The sequence below is a fragment of the Rhynchophorus ferrugineus genome, unplaced genomic scaffold, assembly GCF_030347505.1.
Source record: "Rhynchophorus ferrugineus isolate W39M unplaced genomic scaffold, kcgeb_rfMv2 rfM11, whole genome shotgun sequence".
NCBI classification, from domain to species: Eukaryota; Metazoa; Arthropoda; class Insecta; order Coleoptera; family Curculionidae; genus Rhynchophorus; species Rhynchophorus ferrugineus.
Window position 1 is genome coordinate 8,671,422 of NW_027472590.1, and position 16,608 is coordinate 8,688,029.

General features: G+C 32.8%; 3 protein-coding genes across 6 annotated transcripts in view; 1 reads left to right on the forward strand and 2 right to left on the reverse strand.

The window, feature by feature from the left end:
• Positions 1-133: 133 nt before the first annotated feature.
• Positions 134-3,337, reverse strand: LOC143205239 (KIF-binding protein). Its single transcript, XM_076418409.1, has 6 exons — positions 2,778-3,337; positions 2,385-2,642; positions 1,000-1,190; positions 722-944; positions 455-660; positions 134-405 (listed from the first exon to the last, which is right to left on the reverse strand). The coding sequence occupies exons 1-6, from the start codon at positions 3,320-3,322 to the stop codon at positions 200-202; spliced, it is 1,629 nt and encodes a 542-aa protein (XP_076274524.1). The 5' UTR covers positions 3,323-3,337; the 3' UTR covers positions 134-199.
• Positions 1,353-2,366, forward strand: LOC143205243 (uroporphyrinogen-III synthase). Its single transcript, XM_076418414.1, has 3 exons — positions 1,353-1,834; positions 1,887-2,155; positions 2,207-2,366. Exons 1-3 carry the CDS (start codon positions 1,453-1,455, stop codon positions 2,321-2,323), a joined length of 768 nt encoding a protein of 255 aa, XP_076274529.1. The 5' UTR covers positions 1,353-1,452; the 3' UTR covers positions 2,324-2,366.
• Positions 3,338-4,070: 733 nt separating the features above from the next.
• LOC143205244 (uncharacterized) overlaps positions 4,071-16,608 on the reverse strand; it is a 95,742-nt gene continuing 83,204 nt past the window's right edge. For 2 of the 4 annotated variants that reach the window (XM_076418417.1, XM_076418415.1), the window contains exons 2-6: positions 11,681-11,779; positions 6,764-6,901; positions 6,531-6,668; positions 5,138-5,326; positions 4,071-4,299 (exon numbers count right to left, since the gene is read on the reverse strand). In XM_076418417.1, the coding sequence (XP_076274532.1) occupies positions 4,223-4,299; positions 5,138-5,326; positions 6,531-6,668; positions 6,764-6,901; positions 11,681-11,779 (641 nt within the window). In that variant the 3' untranslated portion in view covers positions 4,071-4,222. The remainder of the gene's footprint in view (positions 4,300-5,137; positions 5,327-6,530; positions 6,669-6,763; positions 6,902-11,680; positions 11,780-16,608) is intronic. The other 2 variants (XM_076418418.1, XM_076418419.1) reach the window with 2 other exon arrangements.

Consider the following 16,608-nt stretch of genomic DNA (forward strand, 5'->3'; position numbering starts at 1 on the left):
AAAATGTTTTAAAATTATTAGATATGAGTTTTCATCATATAATCAAAAATACTTGGGCATCAAACATTTATTCCGCCACTATACCTTAATAGGCGCATTCGCCACATTCCTATTTTATTGAAATATACTAACACAAAATATATTCTCTTTATTAAAAATATATCCAAATCACAGTCATCAAAATATAAATTATTCACATTTAGGTACTTGAATTATCATTTTCTTCGTCATTCTTTCTTTCATACTCCACCTTCTCGTGATTCTTTGGCTGAATGTAACCTCTGTCCTTCATACAGGTAGGAGTTGAATTCAACGTATCACTTATTTTCTGCAGTTGGCTGTTAGCTCCCAAAAATACATTAATTTTCTTCTTCAAATTGTCCTCATTCACCTCTGGCCTTTGATCTAATAAGAATATTAAGATTTATGTGAATATTAGGTCTAAGGGTCATACTGTCAGATGCGTATAATCTTTTCAAGTTCAAGTTCATCATTTCCATTTGGACTTCAATAATTTCTTTGGTTAGTTCGATGGTAACGGCAACATAGCAGTTTGGTCTTACTTCCTTCAGGATGGTACTCAGAGTCTCCAATGCCTCGTATCGTTTTCTCTGGACTGAATATTGAGACTCTAAGTCTTCTTCATATAATGATACAAACCTATTTAAGACAACATATATGTAATAAGTTATGGGCGTGAAAAGGTGATCATATTGTGTACCTATAGAGTTCACTTAAATCCAAACAAAGATTCACGTATTGTAAAGGAAAATCTCTTAATGTATAATACAGCCTACCGCGTTTAATCCACTTTTGAACAAAAGCGAATAAAGTCTTAGCTTCTTCCAAATTTTTTATATTCGATGCGGGAACTGCGGGCATGTCGACCTGAAGCCTGGAAAAGGTCAGTAGGTCTCCTTCAGAATCATTATTATCGATAATTGCTATAAATGTATTATATTGTAAATAAATCGGAATTTATTTTTCGTAAAGAATCACCGCTAGCGTTTTCTAGACGATCCGGCTCGATATCAATCATCGAGGCACTCTTTCTGCTCGATTCGAATAGTTGCAAACCATAATACACCCAGGATCTTGCTAAATCGCCCTGTATAGCGAAAATTTCGGGATTGGGGTTCAATGAAATTTCTAAAGGATTTAAAACTGACTCAGCGGCTACTAAATGGTATCTAAAAATTTATTTTATAAAAAATAAACATACAATTAAAAAATTACATAAAATAAACAGTGTTGTTTATATTTGAGAACCGTATATTATTTATTTGCAATTATTGTTACATATCAAATTTCGCAAACATCAAATGCATATGGTAATCCAAGATAACATGGTAGACATGTCAAACGACTTTCAAAACAAAAGCGTTTGTGAGGTTAGAAACCTTAGTTAGTGCTGAAAAAATATATTCCTCTATTATCTGATGTTTTGAAGTTATGGTAATTAAAAATAGCGTTTTGTTGTTCAAGTCGAGAAATTTAGACAATTCCGAAGATGGCTACGAAAAAATACTGACAGAAAACAATTTCTCAGTAGAGATAATCAACCCACTGGGATTCGAATTTAAAAATTTGGATGTGCTAAAAAAGAAATTGGAAACTAACGATGATTATAGTGGTTTAATATTCACAAGCCCGCGATGTGCTGACGCTGTTATTTTAGCTTCTGAAAACGACAATTTTATGGACAGATGGAAAGACAAAAATAACTTTGTTGTTGGAGAAGCCACCTATAAAGTAGTGCTGGAGAAACTGGGATTAACTTGTAATGGAAAAGACACAGGAAATGCCTTGAATCTGTCTTTATTAATTATACAAAGTGATGATGTGATTAATTTAAATCAAAGAGAATATACCATGAATAATTTTAGATAAAAGTTTATATAATAAACCTTTTCTGTTTCCATGTGGAAATTTAAAATCTGATACTCTCCATTCAGAATTGTCTAAAGAAGGCCTTGGAGTTGATGACATTGAAGTGTACGATGTTACCAGTAATCCAAATATAGAAAAAGAAATTGCAGAAGCTACAAATAATTTTGCATCGATGCCAGAATTTGTTGTATTTTTCAGCCCATCAGGATTTTCAAATACTATAGACATCATTAAAAAGGCATCAGATAGAACTGAAAAACTAAAGGTGAGTTGATGTTTAATGGTTTTTTAGTCAGTTTTGTTTTTGTTTATCTAGTTTATAGCTATTGGACCAACAACTGAGAGGGCGATTTTAGAACAAAATTTTACGGTTCATGGGGTAGCTAAACAACCAAAACCAAATGACATTCTTAAAGTGATATTGAATAGATAATTTATTACCTATTTTTAGACAAATATATTGTTGTGTTTTAAAAGTACTTGTATCAATATACCTTGCATTCTTCCAGCTCTGTTGACTGATAAACAATCCCGACAATCTGAAACATGATTCTACCCATCTCAAAACATCACCTTCACCTAGATCGAGTTGTTTTTGCAAAATGTGATGTTGCATTTTCAGATTTTCTTCCGTATCGCCCAGTTTTGCATAAATCCAAGCCAACATCTGCATATTGTTCAATGTTAGTCGGTTCAGTTTTGAAGCTGATATCTTAGAGTTTTTCGTGGTATTTAAAAATAAGTCGTCAGTACTGTGAAAACGAGAAAATGCTGTTTGGAAATGTCTTAAGAAATTAATCAAATTTAAATATATTAATGAAGTTTTCACTTGCGCCTTCGCCATTACTATTATGATCATTCACCATATTATAGTTATTAACTTTTACCTGAATACTTCTGGATCGCATTTATCTTCATCTGCTATAGCTTTTTCTAATAATTCTTTAGCTTTGTCGAATTCGCCGAGCCTAGACATCACGTACGTCAAATGATTGATTATGCGCATTTGCAAAAAGGCCACTTTGGGATTTTCATAGTATTCTTCTATAACCTCCAGAGCATCTTCCAAAAAGCTTTTGCTGGAGGCCAGAAAATTCTCCGACAACAATATCTTGGCCTTTTCGTAAATTATCGACGCTTTCATGGCGAGCACTTTGACATAATCTTCGGTACCTTTTTCGTGCTTGCTCAGCATCTCTTCTATCTTACTTAAGATCAAGCTGAACTGTTTGTTTAAAGGGTTTTCCATCTCGTCGCCAGCGGTGGGAGACGTCGATCCTAATTTGCAGGATACCGAATGCTTCTTCAGCTCGTTGAAACAAGCTTGAAGCTCGCTGGTGAAAACTGAGTCGCTCGCTTCGGCCATTTTCGACGATTTTGGGTCTAATTTCGTAAAGTTTAAAGGAGCTGTCACAATGAAATTTTGACACATGCGTTTTTTTTTCTCGATAATTGTTATATTGTTAATTACCTGTTACTTAGTAAATTGCTATTTTAATTCAATTATTATAAGACATAATAAGACAAAAGAAAAAAAATATGAAAGATAGACGTGTCTATAAAACTTATTAAAGGCCATTTATTGGAAAAACAAAAATCCTTATTTCCGAAAACAATAAAAAGAAAGAATATTGTCACAAGAGAAACTAAGGCGCCAAGTACGATATAAAAAAATAATAGACTAGTAGAGTGAAGTGTCCACACTTACAGAAAAAAAGACATTAACTGAGAAATCTTAAAGAACACGTAAGATCTTACAATTGAATTAGAATCAATTGATCTAGTGAGCCTTTTTTATAATTGAATTGAATGTGTTTAGATTTCAGATCACGTCTTGTAAATGTCTTTTTCTAACATTTTTTCAGTGTCTTTTATAAAACCGTACAGTTGTATAGAAATATTTTTACTTATACGTGTGAGTTTTTCGTAGTATTTAATTATGGATTATTAAGAAATGTTTTATGTCAATTTTGGTGAATATTGAGTTGCCTGCATAAAGGGCAAAAGAAACAAGGGGATGTTGGTTCAGATATTTATTAACATTTAAAAATGGAAATATCTTATATGTATATATATATTAACAGATCATTTTTACATAGTTCTCAATTATCACATTGAGGACTATGTTCCAGCCTAAATTGTCTGTTGAATATTTGGGACAATAGTTTTTTTACATATACATTGTTATTGTTAATCTTAAACGTACTTCATTATATTAGTTGACGCTATAACAAAAAATCCAGCCCCAAAACTCAACGTTATTTAATGTATATAAAAGTAGAATATAACGAATAGTTAAAAAATATCAGTAGAAGTTGTTTGGTTGGTTGATTTAATCGACGGGTTCTTCGTTTATTTGATCTTCGACATCATTGGGCTTGAATGCTGACATTTTCGATATATTGTTGTCTGAAATGTTAAAATAATTATTATAAATACGTAGCATGCCATGAATAAAAAGAATGCGTTAAAATTGTGAGAGACCTTCGATTTAAAATTCATTCGCAGTTGGCTTTGCATATATATTTCAGTGTACTTTTAATGCTGTTATTTTATCCCGTCTAAGTGGCTAGAAGTTAAGAGGTTTTCGATTTTGACACGAGGAAAATGGCTTCGAAGTTTTAAGGTTATTTTTCGTTCAATAAAAGTGGATTATTTAAAATTAACGTTAAATGTTGGTACATTATTTAAGTGTAAATTATTTTTAAAGTATGTCAGACTATAAATCGTACTAATGGCAATGTTTATTGCGTGTATAATTATTTTAATTGATAAAAATAGATATTAGTGATAAATTTATTATAGTTTTTATAGTTTGTTTTAGGTGTTATTCGTGTGGCTGTTGTTTAATGGGAAATTGTTGAAATATACGAGAAAAACAACATAATTTACGATAAGGATATGTAGTTTATATTAAAGGTGACAAACAGTGTTGATATCAAGTCGTTAAAACAGCAACCACTATACCTATTTAGAAAATGCTCTTCCTAACAACTCATTGGTCGACTAATTAACGGATTTTACAACGTTTACAATAGTCGCAAAGTGTGCGCGTAGCTGACAACGATTTCATTATACCTATAAAACAAATTTACAAGGATATGTACTTAAGCTTTAATGATAGTTAACGGGGGAATCTTTTATTGATGACAAACAGAAAAGGTAATAGCGGGAGATTATCCCATATTTAATTTTAGACCCTTTCGAATCGTTTTTAATGCGTTTTATTTCGTTGTATGACTGTTACCGTTTAAGATGACGTAGTTCCAGGGTACGTCGTCCAGTTTCTCGTCGTTAGAACGTCCTATTCTGGGTCCGAACCACAGATCCGTCGCTTTCGGGTCGTTGCGTTTATCCACCGGTCGTACGTTCCATGTCTTGTCCAGTTTCCCCACTCTGGGATTCAGCAGGAATTGTGGGGAGGACCGTTTGAAATCTACAGAGATAAGAGATAAATAATTTAAAAAATAATTTTTAAAATGATGATGATTTGGCGGATGCGATTTATATTTACAACTAAAATTAGATGAAGGTATTGTGACGGAATGATGTATTTGGGGCGTTAGTACCACCTCCTCGAAAATCGAGAACTTTATTAAGCTGATATATGTTTTTTACTTTCATTTTTTATTTTGGTGAATATATACATATGTTTGCACAAATCCTCTGTAGGTAAATGATCCTTTATTAACATACAATGGTTGTAGCATTGTGTTAATGACCTTGTACATGAAGCAGCTCCATATAAATTACAAATAAGTATATTTATATAAGCAGATATATCTTGAATATTAAAAAGCAAGTAAACTTAATCTTATTAAACAATAATAAAATGTAAATATCAGGACAGTAAGGAGTAATTTCAAGGAAGCTACTTTGAAATCTTATCATTTTGTGTTTTAGAGATTATTTAATGCAATAAAGAGATAATAACAATACTATCTAAAGCTATAATTATGTACAAGAATGTTGGTTATCCTTAATTATAAAAGGTTTATCATAACCAATAAAATTATGCTTCTTTTGCATCCTTACTAATTGTAATGGATATGTAACGAATGTTTATGTTATGTCAAAAAGTAACAAAAGTTGTGTACATTGCTTGATTTTGTCAATTCACTTTGAGAGGGATTTTGAAAATGGATACGAACATTGAAGAATTTGTCTTACATTTTTCATTGTATGCTCAATTTGGATATGTAGACACTGCATCAACGTATGAAGATGAAGTTCATTTAAATTATTTAAAAATGCAAGATAGTTTTAGTCTAACTACATTGAAACATAGTGGAAAATTATTTCCTTTGGAACATAAAGAATCTAATGAATGGTTCGCTCTATATATATTGAGTAAAATAAACATTCATATTTCACTATAGTGATCTACCATCTACAACAGCGTTAATATTAATTACTTTGGAAAATGTCGGAAAATTATTTCCCTTGGAACATCATCATAAATATCTTAGATATTTGACTCAATCTATTAACTATATTGAAAAGCCGAAAATACTTTTTCACCATCTATCACAGCATTAATATTAATTCCTAGCTTCATCTATATGCCAAAGAAAGTAATTTTATGGTTTATGATGGTCATTTTTGGGAATATCGAAGTTTTATATCACACCGTTATGTACCTGACAGTGGATTTTGATCGTTTGTGTAGTATGGGTCAGTGTCAAGTGTGGAATCATCGTCGAATTGCGATAAGTGTTCGGTGTGAGCTCCGTCCCGTTTGCCGGTTCTCATGATTAATCGGATTTTCCTCTTGGGTGCTGAAAACATTCAACTCTCTAACCTCACTTAACGACCGGATACGGATGGGCGTGTGTAAAGCCGCGTGAAACACCAAGACTATGTTAAAATGTACCTGTGATGATTGTTTTGTCTCCCTCTTGCGGATCTGTGTAAAATTGTAAGGGTTGGTCGAGTTCGAACGTTCTTTTACCAGGTCGCACGACCAGACGCAGTCTTCGTTTAGGGTTGTGTATGTCTCGTTTGCTTACAACTAGAAAAAGACATGGACGTTTAGTGTTGAGTTTCAAACGAGATAAGTAGAGATAATATGATATATATGTTCATTTGTTAAGATTTACGATATGTCAGTCCGTGCTGACATCTATAATCATACATAGAGTTCTTGTAAGATAAATTGTAAAAGAAGAAATATTTCCAAACAGTCCAAATATCAATTAATATTGCATATGTACTGACGCCCTCTACGTATACATGAAATAATCAAGATTGGTTATGGATTTACTCAGTTTATGCCAGGACATGAAATTAATAAGCATGTTCTGATATAAAAGATTCAGGTGTATAATCTATTCAAAGTTTTTTTGTACATGAGTCATCAAGATGTTTAATGTATTGCCTGCTGCAATTTGTAAATTCGTTTTAGAATCAGGCATTACTTTCCTCCTCATTTTATTCTAGTTAAATAGAGACAATGCTGTCTAATTAGTTCGAACACGTAAACGATGAGCCTGTCAAAGTCGTCCGGTTGTCAGATGTACACAAAATTCTTGAAAGCAATTGTGATAAAATCTTATAACTCTAACCTATAAACTGTCGTGGCTGTATAATTAACTGTAGTTTTTAGATGTACTATAATGTTAAAATAAGTTATATTTGATAAAAATTTTGTTCAATTATTTTATTTAGATTAGAATTTTGTTGTATGTCAAACTGAACTAAAACAAAGAGTTGATGCGGCAACATTGCGACGTTTTTATGTCACATGAACATTATTTCTTGGAGGGAATTTTGATAGGTCATATAAAAATACTCTCTGATAAAGAAATCTGTTTTACTAACTTTTACAAACGTCAAAATTAATAACAGTTTTAATGTATTTTTTAATAATATATAGTTTGTACTCATGATTTATTCACATATATTGTACTGAGCTATTGCGTCTTGATTGAATCACGTTAGTTGTAGCTCAGGGTTTCGTTATTGTTAATTAAGTATTGCAGGTTAGTTTGTGTTTCTTAACAGATAGACGGCTATCATATTTTGAGTTAATTTAGAATTATCCTTATAACTATAAGTATTGGAATAGCTTCCTAAGGTTATTTAGGAAATAACTAAACCCTTAAATTAATTTTAATAATTAATTTTATTCCTATTTATTAACAAACCCTAGCAATTTTTTATAATATCCGTATTCGATATAGTACTAACCATGACTGAGAATCTGGAAACTCAATGTCAAGTCATCAAGTAAATTTATTGATTATTAAAAAATCTATACAGTTGTTTCAGCATTTATATATTTACTATGTAGCGTCATATTATATAGTACTGGTGGTAATTACCGGCGAAAGTATATACGACTTCATGTACATTTATTATGTTATTTACATCTAACAACATGTTTACCAACAATCGGCGTTGACTTTAAACTGTCGATTTAACTGATGTTTTAACCACGGACCATATGTTTTAATAAAGGATGTAGTTTATAATCATTTGTCATTATCTATCAACATCAATAAATTCGAGAAAATAATAATATCTAGACATTTTAGCCTAAGACACTCAACATATAGTAGAATATAAACTTCTTGTGGCCCAGATTGAATTTTTTCAGCAATTAATGAATTATGATGCAAATTTGTTATAATTTTTAGTTTTCATACATAATAATGTCGAGTCCATAACATCAACATATATCCAGATCGAATGATAGATGTTTTAAGCTTGTTTAAAAAATCATTTAACTTACTATTAGTAAAAATTGTGGTAATTACAAATGTGAATTAGTTTTCAGGGATTTAATACATATGAAATGGTTATTATACAACCTTGGATTTTTGCAGCTATACTAATATTAAAAAATGCGTATTTATTTTTTCTCGCACTGGGAATATTTGATAATTATGATTACTTTGATCGATTATCTATAGCCAATTCAAAGTTTTTTTGTACATACGTCATCAAGATGTTTAATGTATTGCCTAACGCAATTTGTAAATTCGTTTCAGAATCAGACTATTGTCCTTCTCTTTTTATTATAGTTAAAAGGAAAAACAATGCTGTCTGACTAGTTCGAACACTTTGAGTGTTGTCATTGAGCCTGTCAAAGTCGTCCGATTGTCAGACGTATGCAAAATTCTTGAATGCAATAGTGATAAGAGGTTATAACTCATATAACCTATAAACTGTTGTAGCTGTATAATTAGCTGTAGTTTTTAGAAATACTATAATGTTAATATAAATTATATTTGATAACATTTTTGTTTAATTATTTTATTGAGATTAAAACTTTGTTGTATATGAAAGCCCAGCTGAACTAAAACTCAGAGTTGATGCGCCAATATTGCGATATTTTGACGTCACAAATCTGGATGAAGACTTTACAAATATACCATAATATATGCTGTATCGAGTGTAGTTGGATCGATTTGGCTAATTTTAGTTTTCAAATTTTTGTCAAAGTCTAAGGAAGATTTATATGGTGAAGAATTATCGAATAATTGCGAGGAAAATAGTAAAATATACTATCTCTCTCATAAATAGTTTCACTGTCAGAAAAGATCGATATAGTTCGTGGTCAAATGTTTGAGTACGTTCGAATATTTAGTTTGTGACCAGCACAAAAATGTTGGATGCCGATTAAAACTATCGGCTACTATTACCAAACAACGATTAGAAAGAATGATGTATTAAACACTGAAGATGATTTTCTCCTTTTCCACGATTTATATATTTTTTAAGTTTTATATTTTTTGAGATTAATAAGTTTATAAATATAATCAACAATAGATATGAAATACGTAGTGAATGTTTATGGTGAAGCATTTTTTGTAAATCTATATTACATTTGTTCTTATTTAGTCACAAATTTAGTGCGCGAGAATGTTACTTTACTTTTATTATTAACAATGCCAGGGAGGAGATTACTGGTAGGCCGTCAGAGTATATTAAATGTGCGACGAGCTACCTAACCGCACTGATGGATACGAAGTGAGTGACTGGATATGAAGTAGATAGTAGATAGATCATGGACAAAAAGCATAACAACAGTGAGCACGACACAGTAAAATTGAGCGATTATGGTACCAACGAATCAGTTGCATTTGGGGAAATGACATTCGTTTGGTTTACTGCTGAGTTATGTTGTGTCGGCTGAAAAGTAAAATTGCCATAGTTAGTTCCGCCACCAGATCCATTACGCTCATTAGTTTCTGAGATGGGAAATGATTCGAACTACTTTTTGGTCAACCAACATATATCATAAAAGTCTTTTTGTAACAGTCAATTTTTGTTCAGAAATTTTGTATCAGATATAAGTTAACAACATTTTAAACAATTGCAGATACAACCACAAATGTATTCCTTACTAGGAGAGTTGTTACCGCCACCACATGGATAATCCGAACACGGAAATTGATAGGTGCTGTGCTGACAACACAACAGTGAAGAGAACTATTGTCCCAGAACTGTAAACGTTTTTTCATCAACATCAAAATACTCAAAACAGCATTAAGTCGGATGTCATCTGATAGCCATAACATCGTCATCAGATCTGACGAATTAATTCACTGATTTCAATCGACGAAGTAGCTATTGTTATTGTCGGAGAATTTTTGCAGGTGATACGGACTTCATCGTGTCTTCTAGAACTTAATAGTTTTTACAAAAACGAAATACTTTTCGCCAAATTTATATAACTTCAAAAAATCAATATGGAAAAGAAAGTACATTTATCAGTACTAGATGCAGGTTATTACTTCTTAACAAATTATTTTATGGACAATGCGGATGCGAGAGTTGAGAGTAGTTGGCTAGTTCTGGAGAATCCTCATCGTGAACTTCGGTAGTTTCCGCCTGATTATACGACGTTGCCATTTACAAGCAATCGACAGTTTGGATCCAATGTAGTACAACAGCCATTATGGATTTGACCTTGGTATTGATAGGAGCTCTGTCTTTCAAGGTTAAAAAATGTCTATATTTTGGGATGGGAATGGAATAATTTTCATTGACTACCTTGAAAAAAGGAAGGACCATCAACAGCGACTATTACATAGCGCTATTGGGCCGTTTGAAGGACGAAATCACCGAAAAACAGCCACATTTGAAGCAAAAGAAAGTGCTGCTTCACCAAGACAATGCACCTTGTCAAAAATCCATGAATTGGGCTTCGAATTGCTTCCTCATCCACCATGTTCTGCAGATCTGGCCCCCAACGACTATTTTCTGTTTTCAGATCTCAAAAGAATGCTCGCTGGGAAGAAATTTTCGTCAAATGAAGAGGTGATCGACGAAACTGAGGCCTATTTTGAAGCAAAGGACAAAGCGTACTACAAAAATGGTATCGAAAAGTTGGAGGGTCGCTATAATCAGTGTATAACCACCCTTGAAGGGAAATACCTTGAATAAAAAAAACTAATTTTGGCAAAAAAATGTATCTTACTATGGTAGGCCGGGGACTTTTCAATTGGCCTGTTATAATATCGTTACCAGACTTGACAAAACGCCTGCTGACTAAAAAATTTGCAGTTGATGCGAAGTACATCGGCTCATCTAGTAATTAATAATTATTATAAAAAATATACGGCTTCAATGCCACCTATTAGGAAAAAAACTAAATAAATTTTTCCCCAAACCCGAATAATTTCAAGAAATCAACAAGAAAAAAAAAAGAAATACGCGAAACACGAACAATTAACAGGATAAGTTGGAGAAATCCTCGATCCCTTAAAACAACTCAGATACACAAAAACCCTGCCCCGCCGACCCCTTATTTCGAAAGCTGTATTATAATCACGTTACTTACCTTCGTCCTCCTCATATCCGCCGTCACCGTAGCGTTTACCCACGCGCATATTTACCCTCATGGTTCTGTGGTCTCTATCTCTAATTTCTTTTGTGGGAACTGTAACGAAAATACTCAGCATGAAAAACAAACGGTTATGGTTTTTTTTTCTGTGTGCGAGTTTCGCGCGAACAATCGCGAAAGAATCGACGTCGCGGTCTGGGAATCATTAGAGCACCCGCATCGAGAGGGCTATGAAAATTTCGGATATCGAATGTTAAAACACAAGAAGATACTCGCGTGTAATGACGCGTTTTGTGTCATTATCTTGTACACGCACACTGGATATTAATCTGTTGTTGTACATTTACTTGATTCTTTTAAATAACACATGTATAGTCTACCCAAAGTAGCAGTGAACTCACGTCATTAAGATGTATAATGTATGACACATTGCATTTTGTAAATTCGTTTTAATACCAGACAATATTTTCTTTTTAACAAGTCAATTGAAAAGTCCCCAGCCTACCATAGTAAAACTAATTTTTTTTGGCAAAATCAGTTTTTTTATTCAACATAATTCCCTTCAAGGGTGATACACTGATTATAGAGACCCTCCAACTTTTCGATACCCTTTTTGTAGTACGATTTGTCCTTTGCTTCAAAATAGGCCTCAGTTTCGGCGATCACCTATTCATTCGACGAAAATTTCTTCCCAGCGAGCATTATTTTGGGATCTGAGAACAGGAAATAGTCGCTTAGGGCCAGATCTGGAAAATATGGTGGATGAGGAAGCAATTCGAGGCCCAATTCATGGATTTTTGGCACGGTGCATCGTCTTGGAAGTAGCACTTTCTTTTTCTTCAAATGCGTCCGTTTTTCGGCAATTTCGCCCTTCAAACGGTCCAATAACGCTAGGTAATAGTCGCTGTTGATGGTCCTTCCTTTTTCAAGGTAGTCAATGAAAATTATTCCATGCGCATCCCAAAATGCAGATGCCATAATCTTACCAGCCGACTTCCCATGCTTTGGAGCGGGTTCATCGTATGCAGTCCACTCTGATGACTGTCGATTGGACTTCGGAGTGAAATGATGGAGCCATATTTCATACATTATCACATATCGACGCAAAAACTCGGGTTTATTATGCTTGATCATCTTCAAACACTGCTCCGAATCATCAACTCGTCGTTGTTTTTGGTCAAAAGTGAGCTCGCGCGACACCCATTTTGCACAGAGCTTTTTCATACTCAAATATTCATGAATGATATGATGTACACATTCAGTTGATATCTACTATTTCATTCAATTTCAATTTACAGTTAGTTATCAACACGCGAAATTCCTTTTTATCCATTTTTTTCACAATAATAAAAGTTGCTTCACTCAAAAAATACTATAATTCACAAACTAATGATCCGACAGCTGCCAAATTTATACACGAATCTTTTGAGGGTTATGGCTAACTAAAAAACATATGGGTTTAGCTATTATTCTAGTAGCGCCATCTATGGGTCAGACCGTGGACTTTTCAATTGACCTGTTATTTTTATTGTGTTGCAGCTGCACTGAATATTAGTGTGGGCACTATCCCTAAAACCTCTCAAATTAAAGAAAAATCATATAACTTTAGATTCATCGCAAAAAAAAATATCTACATACCTTGATGTTAAGTCTATTCAAGATTAAATTTATGAAATATATAAAAATGGTGAATAGTTTTTTAATATAAACATAATTTCATCATCAATCATCACTTCAAACACTGTTAGGAAACACAGGATTTAGATTGAAAGATAAGCCACGAAGAGGTCGAATGCAACATTCAGATATTGTTTTTAAAAGAATACAATTTTCAAAAGCATATAATAAAATGAAGGTAAACTATTATGTTAAGGTTATTATGAAGGTTATTTCAATTTGTATGCAGACATAGGTATTTCAAAATGGAATATAGACAAAGTTAATAGAAAAAGGTAAAAGACAAAACCGAATCAAAAGTTCCAATAAGTAGTCAGAAAAGGCTGTAATTAAGGATTGGCTTGTAAAACATAAATTAATTAACAGCGCTAAAGGGTGAGTTATTTCAAATCACTTTCTATCACTTGGTAAATATAAATGAAATGTTTAAGTGTTAAGACAAAAGTTGGAATTGTGAACTAGTAGTAGAATGAAAGTTAACGGTTTAGTTATTGACTAGAAAAATGGCTCAGAATGTGACAGTGAGTGAATGAAACTTTCTGGATGTGGGGTTATGATTCAATGCCGACAATACCAAGTTTGATGAAAATGGAAACAACTAAAGATGAGTGTATAATTAATATAAGATAATTGTAGAAAACTGTATTGTAGAGTGTGAAAAATTTACGTATGTATGTAATTTATGTAATATGTATGTGTGTAATTGTTCAGAATATATATGAGCATTTAGTTAAAATGTACTGGGACAAAAATTAATACTAACTGTTTTGCAAATATGGCAAATGCGTTAGGCAAAATGCAGTGAATAAATCTAATTTTATCAAGAAAAATGTACACAGATACAACAGAAGAAACTAAGGAGAAATACAATGATGTAATGATTTCAAGATGTTAAAATAAATTATATTTCCTAACATTTTTGTTTCATTATTTTATTCATCTTAGAATGTTGTTATATAAGCTGAAATAAACTTCAGAAGTGAACAGAGGTGCTGAGTCTTTTATACTGCTTGGTTGGCCCAAAGTCCTTGGTATCTCTTTGCCCGTCGCTCGTGTCGTCGAAGTTTTGTGCGAAAAAATCTAGTTGTAAATGTAGAAAATGTATTTCGAGGTACATTCGCTCCAATCTTGTGGTAATTTTGCAACAAATTGTCGGTCACGTGCTTGTAATTCGGTGACTTGTGGTTACCGAGAAAGTTGTGAACCTTGCCCATGCTGCTGCATCAACAGGTGTTAAAACATTTTGCAAACTTCTACGTCAACCATTAGATTTCGAATATCATGTCTGACAAATAGTTTTTCTTTGATTTTTGCGTTTGACATATTTTATACGTAATTTTGCGTTTTGGAAATAACTTGTTAAATAAAAGTATACATGTTTAACCAGTGGCCACTTATAGATTTGTCCTGCACGCGTTGTAAAACAATTTCAGTATCCGTGGCTTGTCAATGTTTACTACAGTTAAATCAAATTACTGCAAATATGCATCTATGAGTGGATTTATCATGATTTTGTCACATTTACCGAGCAAGTAACATCTACAAAATGACAAAAACACTTTTACAGCACAAAAATAAGTACCAAATTTCGTTTAATGCAAACGCAGTGCTGCCACCATGCGTGAACTCGGACACTAGAACTATCCTTGAGGCGCGGAATGAAGATCTCAGTTCAGGGCATTTGTAAACTTGTGTAATTATTAACAGAAAACAAATTAATCGTCATTAATTTGCCGTAATCACAATGTCGTTAAAGCAATTAAGAACGTGAATTAGAAATATACTTGAGTGGTATTAAAATAGCCGTAATGCTAAAGAAATGGAAACAGTTTTTTAAAAAAGTTTTATAAAGAGAATAGTTTTTAATTATAACTTTACAAAACCTTAGATTGAATATCCGGAATTGGTTAAAACTGCTCTAAAGGAAACTTTATAGTTTTGTTAGGAAAGTTATGAATCCAACTATAAAAGTATTGTAGTTTTTATTCTGATATACCTATACATATATCAAAATATATTTTTGGTTTCATTGTTTTTTCTTAATACATGACTTAAAGTAACATATCTCTAATAATACTTATTTGGTGAAACCATACTATAGCGTGTATGAAGGGTAACAGTTCATAGAACATTCTAGATGTAAAATTAGACTAATTCATTATTCAGTGAAAAGTTTTAGCTTTTTGCGAAACATTTCGGAAGGTAATTTTCGTCATATTTCTCTACTTCCAAAATTATTATAAATATCAGAAAAATATTAGTGATCATCAGAATAACAGAAATTACTTTTGACTACCTTCTTATTAGAAATGTAAAATTTAGTGCTAACGTTCTAGATGTGTTATTTCGATAGATAAAATAGGACAAGATAAAGATATAGAGATAGATATATATAGGGATAAAATAGAAATGTCGGTATTAGTTTTTCCAGATAGTGTAATAATAATAACTGATATTCCAGAATATCTACAAAAATATTGCTACTAACTACTAAATACTGCTACAATAAAAAATAAAATCAATATTGGAGGAATATATATATGGAGGAAATAAATATGGAGGACACAAAAGTGGTAAAGTGAATATGGGAAGTAAGGATGGAGAAGGGGAAAACCAGAAGGCAACTTGTGACTTTGGCATGAAGATGTCAGAGAAATGCTTCAGAACTAAGCGAAAACCTCTGTCGAAGCAAACAGAATGAGCAGGAAAGATAGACAAAATATAGTAGGAATTTATGTGTGGACCAAGACCGGTGGTCTCAGCCTTATTTCAGATCTGCCGAGAAAAGAGCACATTGACGTCGCGTTTTATGCTGACGACACTGCTTTATTCACAGCCTCCGGACTCGATGTTACAACTCAAGAATGTTCTGAAAACCCAGGCCATCATTTTCTATAAGAAGCGTTACGCACTGCGCGTCTTGCAACTTAGAATCAACGCCACAACAATTGCATGGCTGGATAACCTTGACCGACGGTTAGGTTGGCATTACCAAATCCAGAAGGCTTCGAGGATAGCAAACATGCTATCTTCTCTGCTCTGCCCTTCTAGCAGATCTCCCATCTCCATGAAATGCTTATTTTACGAGATCTTAATTCAGCCAGTACTCCTCTACGGATCTAATGTCTACTTCAAGTTTGTTACACTCAACCAGGTCAAACGTATTAAGTTTTCCAAAATAAGCTCCTCAGGAGAATCTTAAATGTTCCATGACTTGTCATAAATAATCAAATCCGCTCAAGTTCTTC

Bases quoted from the DNA above. Each gene is read 5' to 3' on its own strand.
- LOC143205243 (XM_076418414.1), top strand. From the start codon at position 1,453: ATGGTAATTAAAAATAGCGTTTTGTTGTTCAAGTCGAGAAATTTAGAC. The intron at 1,835-1,886 runs GTGATGATGTGA...GAATAATTTTAG, and splicing joins GTCTTTATTAATTATACAAA to ATAAAAGTTTATATAATAAA. The intron at 2,156-2,206 runs GTGAGTTGATGT...TTGTTTATCTAG, and splicing joins ATAGAACTGAAAAACTAAAG to TTTATAGCTATTGGACCAAC.
- LOC143205239 (XM_076418409.1), bottom strand. From the start codon at position 3,322: ATGTGTCAAAATTTCATTGTGACAGCTCCTTTAAACTTTACGAAATTA. The intron at 1,191-2,384 runs GTATATTGATAC...ATAAATTTTTAG, and splicing joins CAGAGCTGGAAGAATGCAAG to ATACCATTTAGTAGCCGCTG. The intron at 945-999 runs GTGATTCTTTAC...ATACATTTATAG, and splicing joins TCGTCTAGAAAACGCTAGCG to CAATTATCGATAATAATGAT.